An 18,091-nucleotide genomic window follows, 5' to 3' on the forward strand; every position below is an offset into this window, starting at 1 on the left:
TCAGGCTGGCCTCAAACTCAGTACATAGCTTAGGCTGGCCTTGAACTCCTGATTTTCCTGTACCCCACCTCCCAAATGCTGGGGACTACAGACAGGCTCACTAAGTCTAGCTCTGTCCTCATTTTAAAGTATAAATTGGATGAGCACTTCCCGAGAATACACAGATTTCCTCTTTCAAGATCCTGATCGGATGACAGACTCAATGCCTTGCACCCATAAGAGTCATTCCTTTCCGTCTGTCCCAGTCACCCCATTAGCCCAGGACCCTTATCAATGCTGCTAATGTTCCACTAATGAGGTAGAATAGGTCACTGGGTATGCAGACTCTAGGAAAATGAACACTATATCACTGACTAGAAATGCTACTCGAAGTTCCCAATTGAAACACGGTGTGGAAGGTATCTGAGGGTTATCTTAAGACTTACTTTGATTTATGTGTTATATGGTTGTCTTTGTGTGAGTGTGTATCATGTGGTTCCAGTGCCCTTGGAGGCCAGAAGAGGGCGTTGGATCCCCTGAAGCTGGGTTACAGGCAGTTTGTGACTGCCTGACAGGGGTGCTGGGAATTAGACTCAGGTCCTCTGGAAGAGCAGCAAACATTCTTAAACACAGATGAGTCTACAAGGTTTTTGGTTTTTGGTTGTTACTGGTTTTTGTTTTTGTTTTCTAAGTTGCTTTTTTAAATTTATTATTATCATTTTAGTTAGCACAGAAAATAATGTTTCATCATGACATTTTCAGATTGCATGATTGTACTTTGGTCATATTTACACCCCCTATTACCTTCCCCTGCCCCTCTTCTCCACCCCTCCTGCTCCCTTCAGACAGTTCTCATTCTGAATTCATGTCATATACGTATTGATCCCACACATGGGAGAAAATGTGGACTGTTTTGTCCTCCTGCCGCTCTCCTGCTCCCCCTTGGGCTCTTTCCTCCCTCCTTACTGTCTCCCTCTACTTTCAAGTCATACATACCTAAGTATTTCTAGGAGCCCGAGTAAGTTTGAACTTCTTATGTGTGCTGATTTTCTTTCAGACAAAAGGAAGTGACAATCTTTAACATATTTTATAAAATACAATGGCGGGGATCAGGCAGATGGCTGGGTGGGTCTAGTGCTTGCCACACAAGTGTGACAACCAGAGTTTGTGTCCCCAGGACCCCTAGAAGCCAATAAATACTGGGCAGGTGCCAGCCCAGCCTGTAAGCTCAGAATTATAGAGGAGGAGTTGGATCCCTGGGGCAAGCTGGCTAGCTAGACTGGCCAGAACTGGATGGAGAATTCTGGGTTCAGTGAGAGACCCTGCCTTAGTAAAGTGGACAGCATGGAGGAAGATAGTGTCAACTCTGGCTTCCACATACACAGGCGCACATGTCCACACAAGGCCCTGGCCACACAAAGGCCCAACACACACATGCACAGACACATACATAAGTACAGTGGGCATGTGGGTTCACTATGGAATGCACCATTCCTGCTTTTTACCTGTTGCCTCTCTGACAATCTTGATGTCTGTGGGGGACCCAAGCCCAGATCGCAGTAGCACATAGCTGACAATCTTTCTGTAGAGACTTTCCAGTTCTTCTCTAGCACATGCTCTGTTGTCAGTAATTTCTCTGCTAATGGCGCCTAATCTGGACTCTAAGACACGGTGATGTTCTTCAAGAAAGTCCTCTAAAATTAGTAAATAACAGTATTTCACATCTTCAATACCTAGACTTCTCCTCAGACAAGGACTAGAGAAAAACTGGTTAGTGTGTGGCATTTCATGAAAACAAAGGCCCTAGCATCCTGTCTTTATTGAACCCCGCTGAGCTACACCCCTAACTCTGACTTCCTAAGATGTAATGATGAAATGAAAAATGGTGGCTGGCACAAAACCTAAATACAGAAATCTAGTAGGAAACACTACTATAGCCATTTCAATGGAGTACTCTGTCAAAACACACATGTAAGCAGCCATAAATATGTAAACATATGTAGTACAATATTAAATATGTAGTCTATTCTTCTTCTTCAATTATACTTATTTTAGTTCTAGGTGAATGTCCTCTGAATAATATTACTGATAATGCAATATTACTTTGTCTTAGGTTTTCTATTGCTCTCTAAACATCATGACCAAAAGCATCTTGGGGAGGAGAGGGCTTATTCAGCTACACTTCCACATCACAGGCTATCTCTGAGGGGAGTCAGGGCAGGAACCTGGAGGTGGGAACTGAAGCAGAGGCCATAGCAGAATGCTGCTTACTGGCTTGCTCCCAGGGGTTAGCTCAGCCTGCTTTCTTGTTCAGCCCAGGGATGGCACTACCCACAATAGGCTGGGCCCTCCCACATCAATCATTAATCAAGCAAACACCGCAGAGACCTGCCTCCAGGTCAACATGATGGAGTCATTTTCTCAGTTGGCCTTCCCCCTCTCCAGTGCCCCTTGCTTGTGCTAAGCTGTCAAAAACAAACAAACTCACCAGCAAATGCATAAAGAATTTATCCTTCGTTTTTCTTCCTGTGTCATGCTGTGGCTGGAGACTACCCACTGCCATAACAATTCTTGTAACTTAGTAAGCACTCCCAATCACAATTCAACAATGCAACATCATATCTATAATTTCACTATAAAAGCAACTGAAAGCTTTCCTAAACTGAAAAAATAGGAATTAAGTTTCTCTAATTTCGTGGTTATGTTTTACTTTGGAATTTCATTGTTATTAAGCAAAAATGTAAGAAATATTATTTTATATATTAGCATAACTGAACATCTACTATACAGTAAGCAAAAATAAAATCACCAAATGGTTAATAATGAGTGCATTATAAAAAATAGTTTATTTTCCTTTTCCCCCATTTCTGACATGTCTTTGATGTATACCTTAAATATAATATAAATAATAAATATAATAAAATATATTCTGAAGTTAAATTCCCCACAATATACTTTACATAATTAAATATTACATAATTTAAACATTATAAAATAATAAACTAAGAATAAGAAAAATCTACAAATTAAGAATTTTAACTTCAATGGTTTAGTTTCTAATTGTTATATATTAGTGCCATAAAGGTTAAAAACAGATAAACTTGGAAACATAATTTTATGAGCACACAGTTTTGAATTGACTTTTAGCATTCATAAATTTTGAATTGACTTTTAGCATTCATAAAGGCAACTGGCATTTTTCTCATTTGGATTTCCAACACTATTATATTCTTAAACATGGTGAACTGTTTCTCAGAGGACATACGTTAAAGGGTTGGTATCCAAGTCCACTCTATTATTAGGAGATGGTGGGACCTTGAAGAGGTGGGATCCAATGGGAGGTGTGTGGGTCACTGGAGGTGTACCCTTTGGGGACCCCCGTCCCATCTTCTCTTTTGCATCCCAATCATGAGGTAAGTGTCTCAGGCTCATGTTTCTGCCATGATGTGCCTCCATGGCCCAAAAGCAACAGGGCCATCAAAGCATGGACTAAAAGCTCCAAAGTTGGACCCAAACAAGCTTTTTCTTCGTGTAACCTGATTGTCAGAAGTATTTCATTCATAATAACAGAAGGCTGCCTAACAGATCAAAGATGAAAATATCAAGACTGACAAAATTAATTTCATTAAACAAATCTGTTGTCAACCAAATTAAATTTTTCTTACCTAAAATGCAATATTTTAAAAACCCTTTTAAAATGTATGAAAATAGGAATGTATGTTACCTCGACTTGTGTAATTCATATCAAAGTAGACCTGCATCTTAATGGTGTCCAGGGATGGATTTTTACTGTCCAATAGTCGAGCCACACAAAGCTAGAAGAGAACATCGCATGAATGCTTCTACTATATTTTCTGAAACACTCCAGTGGTTGGTTGGTTTGTGTTTTGAATTTTGAGACAAGGTCCATATAGCCCAGGCTGGTCTCAAACTCACTATGTAGCTGAGGATGATCTTGAACTTATTATCCTCTTGCCCCCACCTTCCTCCCACTGCTCAAATTGTCACACCTGGTTTTATGCAGTGAATGCCTGGGTATCTAATGCAGAGCTTTATGCATACCAGGCAAGCAGTCTATCACCTGAGGTTTACTCTTCTAAGTTATTTTCAGAAAGAGAAGAAAATGGGCAGAGCATGATGGTATACTCCTGCAATGCCAGCATCTCAACTCAGGAAACAGCAGCAGGAGGACCTGCACAGGCTTCAGGCCAGCCAGAACTTCAAAGAGATAGAGAAACAGAAACAGAGAGACACAGAGAGGGACAAAGAGGGGGGAGAGGAGGGAGCCAGGAGATGAACAATAAAAACATCACAGCAGTGGTCCTGATGTTGGTCCTGATGCTCAGGCAACAACCTCTTTTATTGTAATTTTTTCTTCCTCACGGACCTCAGGGTGTGTTTACTCAATCAACATAGCAAGTTCTCTCCCAGGTCTAACTGAAGGCAGGAAACCTGACGTGTTGGTGAGGTTAAGCTGTCGAAATGTATATTTTTCCATAAAGCTTGTACTCTAGTCTAGAACTCTCCCAGAATTCCTGTTTATTATTTGGGACTGATTAGCACCCTGCTGATGGTAGAGGTCACGTTTGATAAAACACTTCTGCAGTTACCCTCATCATCTCCTCACAACATGTCTCAATTTCTACTTCAGTTTCTAAATCTCTTCTGCTCCCCTCTCCCAGCACACACACAAAAGGCATGCCCTTCCTCTGCCTCTCTAGACTTGGAGGATCACCCGAGCATCTCCTTCCTTCCCACCTGGCCTCCTTGGCTTCCTCCCACCCAATCTCTGCCCTTCATACACCTTGGCCTCCATATACTGCTGTTGGAAGGCACACAACAGCATCACTCTCAACCCATCTCCCAGCCCCACCAGTTCTGCTCTCCTTTGAGTACAAGACTAAGCAGCCTGTCTGTGCACATAGATCCCTAGCAAGGTGGGAACAGGGGGTGGGGGGTTAGGGGTGATGTAGAGTGGACTTTACAAATCAAAAGGTGTCATCATCCAGTGGCTTTTAATTGAGAAAAACAGGAAAACAATTATTGTTGTCAAGATCACCATGTATTTGCCGGGTGATGGTGGTGTACGTCTTTAATTCCACCACTCAGGAGGCAGAGGCAGAGGCAGGAGGATCTCTGTGAGATTGAGGCCAGTCTGGTCTACAGAGCAAGTTCCAGGACAGCCAGGGCTGTTACACAGAGAAACCCTGTCTTGAAAAACATAAACAAACAAACAAACAAACAAAAGATTACCATGTACTCTGAGAAGTTGTGCATAGATCATATTAAAAGTATACTGAACTAGAGGCTTTCCAACTCAGCTGAGTTAGGGAGAAAAAAACCCAAAACCTCTGGGCCCCTCCTTGAATCTCCTCCATAACTTCTATAGTTTCTGACTATCACAGGACTTGACCTATTGACTGTCACAGTCGTTGACCTATTGACTGTCACAGTCATTGACCTACTGACTATCACAGTCATTGACCTACTGACTGTCACAGTCATTGCCCTACTGACTATCACAGTCATTGCCCTACTGACTATCACAGTCATTGCCCTACTGACTATCACAGTCATTGCCCTACTGACTGTCACAGTCATTGCCCTACTGACTATCACAGTCATTGACCTACTGACTGTCACAGTCATTGCCCTACTGACTGTCACAGTCATTGCCCTACTGACTATCACAGTCATTGCCCTATTGACTACCACAGTCATTGCCCTACTGTCACAGTCATTGCCCTACTGACTATCACAGTCATTGCCCTACTGACTATCACAGTCATTGCCCTATTGACTGTCACAGTCATTGACCTACTGCTAAGAACAGCATTTACACCACACTTGCAGTCAACAAGGCCAGCTCTAGGCTGTCCTGTGGGCTCATGGAGTCCCTGAGGCATCATTCTGATAAGACCCACCCCCTCACCCCCAAGCTCCAGGTTTCCAAATCTCTTCCCCACCCTTACCACATCTGCAGATAGACCTACTGTCTCTCCTTCAGGTTGTGAGAGAAGGTGGGGATCAGTGCAATGTTCCCGTCATTTCTGCGTGTCAACAAAACATCTGCACACAGGTTTGGGGAAGTTAATTTCTAGTCCTTTGTGTGAAGAAAGGAAATAAGTTCTCTAAGGCCAGGAAAGAAAGCAATGTTGAATTTTAAGGAAACACAGAGGAAGGAACTAAATTGGAGTCTCAAACTTAAGATACTGAACACTACAGATGTCTAAAGTCCTCATCCTCTTTTCTTCTAAAAATTGGTTTTCAAGGACATTTACTTGCTTGACAAGATCATTTTTGCTTTGATTTTAACACAATTACATGGAATCCAGTATATGGATCTTAAGTTAGAACTATTTAACTCCATCTACACTACAGGTATATTATAGAGCAGTTGTTGATAGTCTCAGTATAAGATAAAGAGCAGGGTCTCACCAGAACACTGTGGCAGACAATGTTAGCCCTACATCTGGGCCTGACTGTCCCTACTAACACAAAATCACAGGTTTGCATTATGTGTGCTAAGGCCACTTTCGATCTCATTTGACCAGTAAATATAACCATCTGGTAAAAGTTCAGAGAAATTCTTATTTTTTGGATAGAAAGTCACAACAGATCTAACTGGAACAACTATTTTTCCCTTTGTCTTTCCTCTTCTTCCATCAGGAGATATGACAATTACTCTGTGACATGAAGGAAAGCCAAGGATGAGAGCTGAGGAAGCCAGGAACAACGTATGTACCTTCTAACTTTGTTCCATTAGAAAATAACCCCTCAAACTCGCTCTGTAGACCAGGCTGGCCTCAAACTCCCCAGAGATCCGCCTGCCTCTGCCTCCTGAGTGCTGGGACTAAAGGCGTGGGCCACCACCGCCCAGCTACTTTGTGTTTCTTTATAACGTTGCTGAAGACAATGACGGATAATACAAATTTTGTATTTAAAATTGAAAGTATATAATCCCAAGCACGAGGACTGTCAATCACCTTAACAAGTTTCTGCACATCACTTTTGACGAGGGTCCTATCCATGTTAAAGCCATTGCTTGGATCCAGGACAACAGCTTTCACCTAGAAACAGAGCATACTAAGTAATTTTTATTTCATATTACGAAATTAATTCATTTCCATTTTTAGCCAACTGCCTTGACGTTCACCTAGTTTTCTTATCCCCCCACTCATGAGTGTTTTCATTAAAGTCTGGAGATAGACAACAATAAGCATCAAACTTGAATATGGGCCAGAAAACTACACACCAAAAAGGCTGAAAGCAAGGGTTGCCGTTTTAGCGCGGGAAGCTATGGCAAATCTCATGTTTTTATTGTGTGTTGTCTCTCAAACCAAGAACACAGAAACCAAATCAAGGGGTAACTTTTAAAATATATATTTGAACAAAAAATATACATTAAAACTTCACAGCAGAACATTATCAAGGTTTCTAAGCGTCCCAGCATCCCCCAAATCCATCACTGTAAATCTACAGCAAGCTTTACAGACTTGGAAAAGATGTTTTTCACTAACTCATCTGATAATGTCAACATGTTTTCAGCTAAAAAGCATGTAGGGAAGCTCCCAAGAATTTTAAAGAAAAAAAACTTGGTATCATATTTTTAAGATTTTTGATAAAACAGTAATTTGCAAAATTAATTATTCTTACCATAAAAGCAACCACTGTTTCTGAAGCAATCTCTCCATGGGTTGCACATTCTTGTCCTATTTCTCGTATAATATTCTTTATAACACTTTCTGCTTGAGTGGGAGGCATTGTGGCTAAATAAAGCAATGATTTTTTTTTTTTAGTAATTTTGCTGATATATTTTCCTCCCTCCTTTTTTCCATTTTAAATGACTTTATCAATGACAGAGAGTAACTGGGACGTCCCCCTTATTTAAATGATGGTGCCATCAAAAATATGTATCGTGACTTTTTTTAAAAAAATAGCTAGGTATGATGAGACATGCTTTTAATCCCCACTACTCGGAAGGTAGATGAAGGCACATCTCTAGCAGTTTAAGTCTATCCTAGTCTACATAGTGACCCAGGGCTACATGGTGAGACCCTCCCTCAAAAACAAAATACAAAACAGAAAAAAAAAATGAAGTTTAACAGAATTTGGGAGAAAAAAATGAAAAAAAAAAAACTAATCCCCTATCTGTGTAGGCAGCAATAATACATTTTGTAAGAGAAAATGCTTATCAATACATTCTCTAGAGGGTTTTTTCACAACTGTAGTATAATTTCATAACTGTAAGAATTTTTTTTTCTCAGACTATTCCATCCTTGGGATATGGACTCTAACAAAAACCTTAAAAGCAAACAATGAAAATGTGAGAGTTATGAACCTCGAAAAAACAATTGGCTATAATTTCATCTATTATAAACTCAGAAAGTGGTAATTGTAAGTCAGGGCTCCTGATTTTCCCCTATCAGTTAACACCAGAAACGTTCAGGTAAAAGGAAAACCGAAGGCAGGAGCGCTCAGAGGGGTAAAGAAGCCTTAGGCGTTTTGTATGGGAAACCAGCCGGCCTGGAGTCCATCACATCCAACCACATCTACCCGAGAGACAAGCCTCTTATCTCTTTGGAAGCCAGTTTGCTCATCCGAAAAAGATGGGTGTTATTATCACCTTCTACTGAACTTCTGAGTATATTGTGGTTAGAAAAGTTCGCGGCTTGGCACTAGTACCCAAGCAACGCGCCAGAGCGAGTGTCTGGGGGAGAGTCTGAGACGGGCGGCCACACAGCCAGAGCGAGCCGCTCCGTCCTGCGCGCTTGCGCAGAGCGGGAGGCCGGCCACCCACCCCTGTCAGTTACCAACCACCAGCACCAGCTTCGTAGCAGTCGGACGTCCGTCTCCTCTCCGGGCACACCCGCCGTTTAAGGGTCAGGAGTTCCCGGGGCTCTGACCCCTGCCGGAACACCAGCCAGCCGCGGCTCTCCCCGCCAGCCCCAGAGCCCTAGCAGCGGACGCGTAACCGTGGAGACCGAACGCGACGCCAAAGACGGGGGCGGGGCCAGGCCTTGGGGGTGGGGCCAGAGGGCGGGGCGAGCGGAGAGCACGGAGGCTGGGGTGGGGCTCCTGGGGTGGAGCCTTGAGAAGAAAGGTGTGGGGTCTCTTCTCAGTCTCCCAAGAGACAAAACAGAAGAACTCAAGTCCGGGGGAGAAAGGTGTTTTCGATACACCTCAGTATTAAGACAATGAAACAAATGTTGGGTGTACAAACGTACTGTACGTGTTAACTTGCTAGCGCGGAAACATGGAAAAAACGCATCCGTTGAGAAGAATGAGAAAGCCTGGGTTTCTTGGAGTTACCAATGTTCATAGTTTTTTCAAGGAATGCTTTCATTTCTTTTGCTCAAAGGAAGACTGTATGCTGGTGCTCCAAAATGCCAAAATAAAACTTTTCATTCGGGAAGTGTTTTCAAACCAGATGGTGGCGATGCGGGCCCACACAGTCCCAGCCCTTGGGATGCTGAGATAGGAAAATGCAGTTTTAAGACACCCTACAATGTATAGTGAGACTCTGCCCCCACCACCCAGAAGATGCAAGTAAGGAAACCTCTGTGTTTGGAATTGGGATAATTTTTTTTTTTTTTTTTTAAGAGAAGGTAGCACCATGTAGTCTTGGATGATCTGGAACTGGACATGTAGACCAGGTTGGTCTAGAATTCACAGAGATCTACCTGCCTCAGCCCCCCAAGCGCTGGTCATGCCTGGTCAATGATGGTGGTTTTGATTCTTAAAAATGTTTGTTGCAAGGTTGGAAATAGGACTCAGAGGTTATGAGCACTGGCTTCATTTCCAGAGGACTGGCTTTGATTCCCAGTACCCACAGGGCAGCTCATAACTGTCTGAACTCTAGTGCCAGGAGAGCCAACTCCCTCTTCTGGTTTCTGCAGGTACCAGGCTCGTGGGAGGTCCAGAAACATACTCCCTGGCACAACACCCATGCACATAAAATAAAATAATAATAGTGTTTGTTGGGTGAACATAAGGAGCAGTATTTTTTTTTTATTTTTTATTGTATCTAGTTATTTTTGAGAAGCACATGAAACAACACACTCGTGAATGTCACAAACAGCCTGCAGGAGTCACTTTTCTCCTACCACATTTCCTGGCTGAGATATCCTAACCAACTATTCTCGTTACTTTGTTGCTGTGATGCACACCATGACCAAAAGCAGCTTGGGGAAGATCGAGTTTAGATAGCTTTCACTTACAGGTGAGGGAAGGAAAGGCAGGAACCTGGAGCAGGAGCCATGGAGGAACACGGCTTACTGGCTTTCTCACTAGCTTATGTTTAGCTAGCTTTCTTTTTTAAATTGTTTCAAATTTTTATTTATGTATTTATTTGATGTGTGTGCATGTGTCTGGTAGGGGTCCCCGTGGAGGCCAGAGAGGCCGTCAGATCCTTTGGAGATGCAATTACAGGCACTTATTTGTAAGCCACTTGATGTGGATGCTTTGACCTGAACTATTGTCTTCATGGCTTCGCATCAAGTGCTCTTCATAGCTGGGCCTTCTCTCCAGCCCCATGGCTAGCTTTCGTATACTGCCCAAACCCACCTGCATAGGGATGGTGCCACCCACAATGGGCTCTGCCCTTCCATATCAGTCATCAATCAAGACAATCTCTTACAGATAGGGCCTCAGGCCAGTCTGATCTGGCCAATCCCTCGGTTGCAGGTCTCTCTGACTATAGGATGTGTCAAGTTGACAATAAAAACCAACCAGGACATGAACATTATTTCAAAGGGACAAAAGTCAGGCCTGCACAAAGATTAAAAGCAGAGCTTAACCAACAAAGTTCTGTTTAATTTTGCTGAGTTTATTTCTCTCCTTTTTCAGACAGGATCTTTCTGTTTTGCAGGATGGTCTTCATTTTACCATCCTCTGCCTCAGCCTCTCAAATGCTGGCATAAAGGTATGCACCATCACAGCTAGCCAGAGTTTTATTTGCGTATCTGTGTGTGGTATGTGCATATGTGTATATGCATGCTCATGTACCTGTGGGCACATGGCTGGTACATGTGCAATGTATGCATGTGGAGGTCCAGGAGTGACATTAGGTTTCTTCCTTACTTGCTGTCCACCTTATATACTAAACCAATAGCTCCTGCTTTCAGTTAGTTTGGTACTTAATTGGCAGCAGGATCCTTCTCTACCTCCTATAGGATGAGATTGCAGGCAAGCCACAACACCCATCTGCCTCTTTAGGTGGGTTCTGGGGACTCAAGATTGTGTAGCAAATGCATTTTGCTGCTGCTACTGCTGATGGTGGTGGTGTCTTTGGGTTTGAAATCTTTCTAGCTTGCTTGCTTTTTTCTTTCTTCTTCCTTCCTTCAATGATAGGGATCAAACCAAGGACTCCACAGATAATAAGTTAAGTGCTGTGTCACAAAGCTGAATCACTGTCCCTAAGTTTAACTTCTCCTGAGATAGAAAGGCCTAGCCGGGTCCAGCTGAGGTCAGCCAAACCCCAGCCAAGCTGAACATGTGTGATGAGTGTTAGTTTAAGCCGCTGGACTTGGGGATGGTTTAGTAAAGTCTTACAGTTGTAGTTTATTGGTAACCTTTTAATGATCTAAATTTTCATTTATAATACAGATAGTAAGCTAGGCATACTGGCCCACAGCTGTGATCCCAGCATCCAGGAAGCTGAGACTGGAGAGTCAGGGTTCAATGCCAGCCTGGGCTTTATAATAAAATCCCACCACAAATAAGTATCTACTACTGTTGTGAAGAGTGTTAATGCTCATATAGCACTTGGTATGGTGTCTATAAATAAACTTGGGTGCTATTATCATCACTGTTATGACAGATTGGACTTCTAGTCTTTATGGAACTAATTTTTCCTTGTTCTAATATGGCATCAATTTAAAAAGAAGCACATAGAAGCTAGAATACATTAAGAGAATAATAAAAAGAATCTTGTCAGGAAAAATGAGAAGGAATTGTATATGTCTTGAAAAAAATGAAGGCAATAAAACTATTCTTTTTGCTAGAAAAGAGTCTGGGCTTTGCTTGTTTCAGAAGACCAGGTTAGAAATCTACATACAGTGATGGATTTAACTTAAAAGAAAATAAGTAGGACTGACAAATTTTGAGTAAATGTTATTCTGTTGGAAATTTTTATCCCCAGCTAAAGGACCAAGGAAGATGGGTGTGCCAGAGTATCCCAGAAGCAAGCCAGGGAAAGCTGGAGAGGCCAGTGATACCTGCCTATGTTTAGGTTACATTGCAAAGCAGAATAAGGAACTTTACAAAGAAGGAGACAAGGTCTTCTTAAAGAGGGTGGTTTAGTTTGGGGAGCTCCCCACATTCAGTGAGACAGAAAACCAACAGCAGACTATGGGAACCAGAGACGCTTAGAAAACTGGCACCATGCTTTCAGTAACAGACATTTTCCAGAGCAGATAAAGAGGAGGCACCCAGTGTAACAACAGCATCGCAGAAGGAAACAGTGGGAAAACCACCTTCTTGGTGCTAGATGCTCGGGGTTCTACATTTGACAGGGCAGTTGCAAGATGCTGTTTCATAATGACCCTGCTTAGGGCTGGAGAGATAGCTCAGCAGTTAAAAGAGCTTCAGCTCAAGCATGAGGACCTGAGTTTGGATCCTAGCACCCACATAATAAGCCAATGGGGTCCCACATGTGGCTGTAACCCTGTCACCGAGGGATGTGGAGACAGGAAGATAATTGGGGCTTGCTGGGTGCAAACGAGTCAGAAACCCTGTCTTAAAGAAGCAAGGTAGAGAATGATGATATTCCATGCCCACTTCTGGCTTCTGTGCATGTGTAGGCATGCACACCCTCATACAGATGAACACACACACACACACACACACACACACACACACACACACACCACTTGCACAGGGAGGGGAGAGGGGCTCAAGCATGCTTGAGCAGCCTGCGAGCCTACATGAATCCCAGTCCTGGGAAACTCCCAGCGGTGGCTCTACACCACAGACTTAAGTAAGTTCCCCAGGATGCGGCCAGACTGTGGGCAACTGTGCAGTGTTCAGCACGCTAGAAACCTGCGCACAGGCAGAGTCCTCTGCAGGGGACCTTCTGCACAGCCCTAAGCCTTACTCTGGGCTAGGATGCACCACCCAGGGGTGGGGCGAGGCAGGTCCGCGAGGGTAATTCCTGGAAGATTAATTGAATGGGCAAACCCCTAGAATGGGCAGCATCTTCCAGCAGCAATCCAGCTTCGAAAAGGCTTGAGGGAAAGGCAGTGCCTGCCCTCCTCCACTCCTTGCTGATAAGTGCATCTGCTCTCCTCCTGCCGCTTCCACCGACAGAGCCCAGCTTGTATAGCTTTCCAACATGAGTGGAGACCAGCAGCTCTCCAGGACTCCCCCAGGCCTTCAGCACCAGACTGAAACTGCTGAGACACCTGGACTCTTGGAACTACAAGGTTCTGAACCTCTGTAGAGATGGCCATTGTTGGTTCCCTTTATAACATCTATCAGTTCTGTTCCCCTAGAGTGCCCTGAAATCCTTGATAGTGGTTGTTCAGTTGGAAGCTCTGCTTCGGTCCTACTACCCCGTACTCCAAACCCCGCCCCTCTCAGAAAGCCCGCCAAGCCACAGCTCCTCCCCCTGAGCTGTTCAAGACTCCGCCTACGGGGTATTTAAACTGACTCTTTCAGGCTGGCCATGTGGTTCTCCCCGTCTCCTCTCCCCATCTCAGGGAGCTGGAAAAGGTCAACTGGGAACGTATTGCCCAACAAACCGGGTCTTTTATTGATTTGGCTTACTGCATTGGCAGAGAGACTTAATATAGGGGTACAGAAACCTTTCAGTGGTTTTGTTGGTGCTCACTTTATAATTGTTTACTCCACAGTGCATGTGCTGTGGAATAAACAATTATATCTTTTGTATATGTTACATTTTATAATTAAAAGTAAAGACGCAACGTTAAAGAATGTCTCTACATTTAATGATGCCTTTTGACTGCCAACCACTAAAATTGAGTCTTATTTTGACAAAAATTGTTAAAAGTTTAAAAATATACTGTGCTTTTTACACTGTTTCTCCATTGTTCTCCATTATTAGCAATCTGCTGCAGAGCAATTAGCCTAATTTTTTTAAAAACAGAGCCATGATGATGACCTAATAATAAATGCCATATACCAAGTCTGAAACTGTGAGCATCACAGAGCTGGTGTTAGCTGTCTCTTTCCCAGTTTAACTCTTCTTCTTTACAAAGAAGCTGGATAAATGAGGAGATGTGTCTTCAGAGAAACAGTGACAGAGGAATTATGAAATAAGCAAGATTAAGCAAGCTACCTTTATTCTAGAGTCTCCGAGGATGTGCATAAGCTATTTCCAGCCAGCAGGATCTCAGGATTTTAAAGCCTCTTCCTTACCAAGATTCCACTTTAGAGGTTACTTACATGAGCACTAGTATAAAAAGGCAGGAAAAAACAACATGGTTGGATTTTCTGACATGAAAATCGCACAGATTTTTAAGTTCCTTTATTGGACTCCTCAAAACATGCTTTTTTTGGTTTGCTTGTTTGACTTCAACTGCCTTTAAGGGTTAAGTGAACAATAAAAACCATCAGTACTTCATTTCCTGTCTCTTGGTTGCAGTAATCAATCAGTGGGGTCAGGAGACCTTAGGATCTGATTTTCATACCTAAATCAAGGGGAGGAGGAATTGTGACCTTACAAGCCTATTAGCTCCTCCTCCTCTTTCAGGAATTACAAGAGAAATTAAAACAAAATGAAAAAGAAGCAAACCCAGGGATTATATTGTGAACATATGTCAGATTCAGAAGCCAAGTAGTTTCACGCATGTGGCCCTGACAGGAACCCCTGCGCTGCTAGGGCCCCAGATGCAGTGGTTCCTAGCTGTAGAGACCAAGCATGCTCCACCTGCAATGCTAGGCACCCTCTCTGCTGGCTCATTTTACGTCAACTTAACACAAGCTAATGGCATCTGAGATGAGGGAGCCTCAATTAAGAAAATGCCTCCATAACACCTGGCTGTTGGCAAGGCTCTAGGGCATTTTCTTAGTTAGTGATGGATGGGGAAGGGCCCAGGCGGTTGTGGATGGGGTCACTCTGGTTCGGTGGTCCTGGGTTCTATAAGAAAGCAGACTGAGCAAGCCACAAGGAGCAAGCCAATAAACAGCACCCCTCCACGGCTTCTTCATCAGCTCCTGCCTCCAGGTTACTGCCCTGCTTGAATTCCTGTCCTGACTTCATTGGATGATGAACAGTGATGTGGAAGTGTAAGCCAGATAAACCCTTTCCTCCCCAGGTTGCTTGGGCCATGGTGTTTCATCATAGCAATAGTAACCCTGACTAAGACACTTGCTATGCTAAACCAGGAGTACTCCCATGACGGACTTCAATACACCCTCCTTATTTGTTTTATACATGTGCAAAGTGTTATTGAGCAGGCTCGCTCTCTCTCTCTCTCTTTCTCTCTCTCTCTCTCTCTCTCTCTCTCTCTCTCTCTCTCTCTCTCTCTCTCTCTCTGTTGTTCTGTGTGTATTGTTATATGCAGTGAATGGGTGGATGCCTACACTGGTATCATACCTCTTCCCCCAGCAAGTATACAACTGCTAAATACAATTCTGTAAATCAAGAATTTTGCAGAACTCAAGAAGCTGCTGTTTTATTAGACCAGATGGATTAAGATAGACCTCAACAGGCTAGATAAGAAGTCCAGCGTCTATGTATGAGATGTGTCTGTAGATGCTGGCCACAAACCAACTACTTTTGGTTAGAGTATGAAGATGAGGGGCATTGCCCAGCAGCATGTCTACATTCAGGAAAAGCCATCCATATATCCTGACAATACTGAATGCCTAGGCATGTTTGTCTGTGAATACAGACTAGGCGTTGGGATATACATTTTGTTTCCAGATAATGTAATTTGGGGTTCTAAATGGCAGGAATGTCACCGAGGAGCCTGAATGAAGGGACAGAGTACAGAGCCACACGTCTGTGTTCACTGTCACAGACCCCAAACTTGCTTGTCATTGCTGCCAGAGCCTGTGTTAGAGACCAAGGGTCACATTTGTAGTTGATCAACAAGCTGTTCACTAATTCATACTAAATCCCCAGAGAAGGTGTTTGTTTTTACTTTTTTCATTGTTTTGTTTTTTGAGACACGGTTGCTCTGTGTAGTTCTGGCTGTCCTGGAACAAGCTCTGTAGACCAGGCTGGCCTCGAACTCATAGATCCACCTGCCTACTTTACTTTTTAATATGAACTATGTCTTACTCTGATGGCACACTTTACTTAAAAGATGCTTCCCTGGCTTCACTTTTGGGAGACAGTTGGTCTCTGCCCTCTACTGAACCCTTAGCTAATCTGCCCATGTAGAGAGTCTAGTGTTCTCCACTAATTCTTGTGATTACAGTGTTCATCAGAAGCACAAGGCCCCAGTGTCACTAATTGTTAGTGAGAATAGATGAAGCAGTTTATGCCAGTTGAACACACTTTTCCTGATATGTTCACTTTAACATACCAATCATCTCTATTTCATGTTAAAACTAGTTTGTCAGAAAATCTTCCATAAACAGGTATTTGTGGTACTGTCATATAGGTCAAGGCCCTGTAATCTGTGTAGTCTGTAGGCTAAATCCCAACTTTGCCTATTTTTGTACAGCTTTCTGACCACTGTGATAAAATGCCTGAGAAAAATCAGTAAAAAGAGGTAGATTTATTTGGGTCCACGGTTTCAGAGGTTTCAGTCAATGGTAACTTGGCTCCACTGATCCTGGCTTATGAGGACCAGGAGAACTTCTGTGTTTTTTCTGAACAGCATGAATGGTGCTCCCATGAACTCTCAACAATGTGGCTGCCTGCCTAAGACCTGCAAAGACCACACCAACTGACATGCCAACATGGATAGAGGGTAAGTTCGTAAGGTCCCATCCCTAGGTGAAGAGCTACAGGCAGTCAGACAGGGCTCATAGAGAGATGAGCCCGAGAGGTCATCTGGTCCAAAATGGTCAGCCCTAAACATATGACATATGAGCAACTCTAAATGGGCACAGTGTGTGTGTGTGTGTGTGTGTGTGTGTGTGTGTGTGTGTGTGTGAACAAAACAATAATTATAGAAGAGGTAATGAACTTGAGAGTGAGTGGGAGGACACAGGAGTTGAAGGGGAGAGGTGAGGGAGTAGAAACAGTAAATTCAGTACTCATGTATAAAATTCTAAATATATTTTTTCTTTCTTTCTTTCTTTCTTTTTTTTTTTCCAGAGCTGAGGACCAAAACCAGGGCCTTGCGCTTGCTAGGCAAGTGCTCTACCACTGAGCTAAATCCCCAACCCTCTAAATATATTTAAAAACTTAAATTTTAAAAAAAAGTTAGTTTTCAGTGACTAGGGTTTTAGAAACGTCCTATAGGCTCAGGTGTTCTTTCACTTTAATTTAGTGATTGCTGACGTCAGTGGTCGAGAACATCACGGGACACGTGCCAGGCACAGAGGACGTCACTTTAATTTAGTGATTGCTGACATCAGTGGTCCAGAACATCACAGGACACGTGCCAGGCACAGAGGACTCTTGATCCCTAATGTCTATAGATACTTTTCTTGGAAATCCTCTCTGAATTCGTTATATGCAAGGCCCAGAATTTAAAATTCGTCTCACTATATTTGATGAAACTGATGTTTTTGTTAACCAGACAGTAATCTCTCTCCTGCAGGTTACACTCCACAGCGCAAACGATCTAAGAGCATGCTCCTTTACTTATTTTCAACTGCAACAAATGTGAGTGTGGTTACATGTCTGATGTAGAAATGAATCAAGCCAGGTACAGTAGTAGGTTTCGACTTGCTCTAAGCACCGTTTCCCTTCCTAATTAGTTTGTCCTCTCTCTACAGTTAGAGGTGGTGCTCACAGTGCCTTGGAATATGCTTTTGAATGTTTTGGTTTTCCATGAAAATGTTTACAGCACAGAAAAGCAGAGGGAGAGAAAAGAGCAAAGATCAACGCGACCTGTGAATGTTTGAAAATACCATACGAAATTCATTACTTTGAAAACAACAAAAAAGGGCTGGAGAGATGGCTCAGGGGTTAAGAGCACTGGCTGCTCTTCCAGAGGTCCTGAGTTCAATTTCCAGCAACCACATG

General features: G+C 43.1%; 1 protein-coding gene and 1 long non-coding RNA gene across 4 annotated transcripts in view; one reads left to right on the top strand and one right to left on the bottom strand.

Moving 5' to 3' along the window:
- The window catches only part of Cfap206 (cilia and flagella associated protein 206), a 40,070-nt gene extending 31,088 nt beyond the window's left edge, over positions 1 to 8,982 (bottom strand). The window contains exons 1-5 of one of the 3 annotated variants that reach the window (XM_059254095.1): positions 8,797 to 8,982; positions 7,636 to 7,748; positions 6,966 to 7,049; positions 3,704 to 3,794; positions 1,485 to 1,673 (exon numbers count right to left, since the gene is read on the bottom strand). In XM_059254095.1, coding sequence (XP_059110078.1) covers positions 1,485 to 1,673; positions 3,704 to 3,794; positions 6,966 to 7,049; positions 7,636 to 7,743 — 472 coding nt within the window. In that variant the 5' untranslated portion in view covers positions 7,744 to 7,748; positions 8,797 to 8,982. Of the gene's footprint in view, positions 1 to 1,484; positions 1,674 to 3,703; positions 3,795 to 6,965; positions 7,050 to 7,635; positions 7,749 to 8,605; positions 8,755 to 8,792 lie in introns of those variants that run through there. The other 2 variants (XM_059254096.1, XM_059254097.1) reach the window with 2 other exon arrangements.
- A 700-nt stretch (positions 8,983 to 9,682) lies between these two features.
- LOC131904648 (uncharacterized) lies at positions 9,683 to 17,950 on the top strand. The gene is made up of 3 exons (XR_009377789.1): positions 9,683 to 10,903; positions 16,773 to 16,865; positions 17,664 to 17,950. It is a non-coding gene; the product is annotated as an uncharacterized LOC131904648 (long non-coding RNA).
- The last annotated feature ends 141 nt before the right edge of the window (positions 17,951 to 18,091 follow it).

This window comes from Peromyscus eremicus, chromosome 2, assembly GCF_949786415.1.
Source record: "Peromyscus eremicus chromosome 2, PerEre_H2_v1, whole genome shotgun sequence".
Lineage (NCBI taxonomy): Eukaryota > Metazoa > Chordata > Mammalia > Rodentia > Cricetidae > Peromyscus > Peromyscus eremicus.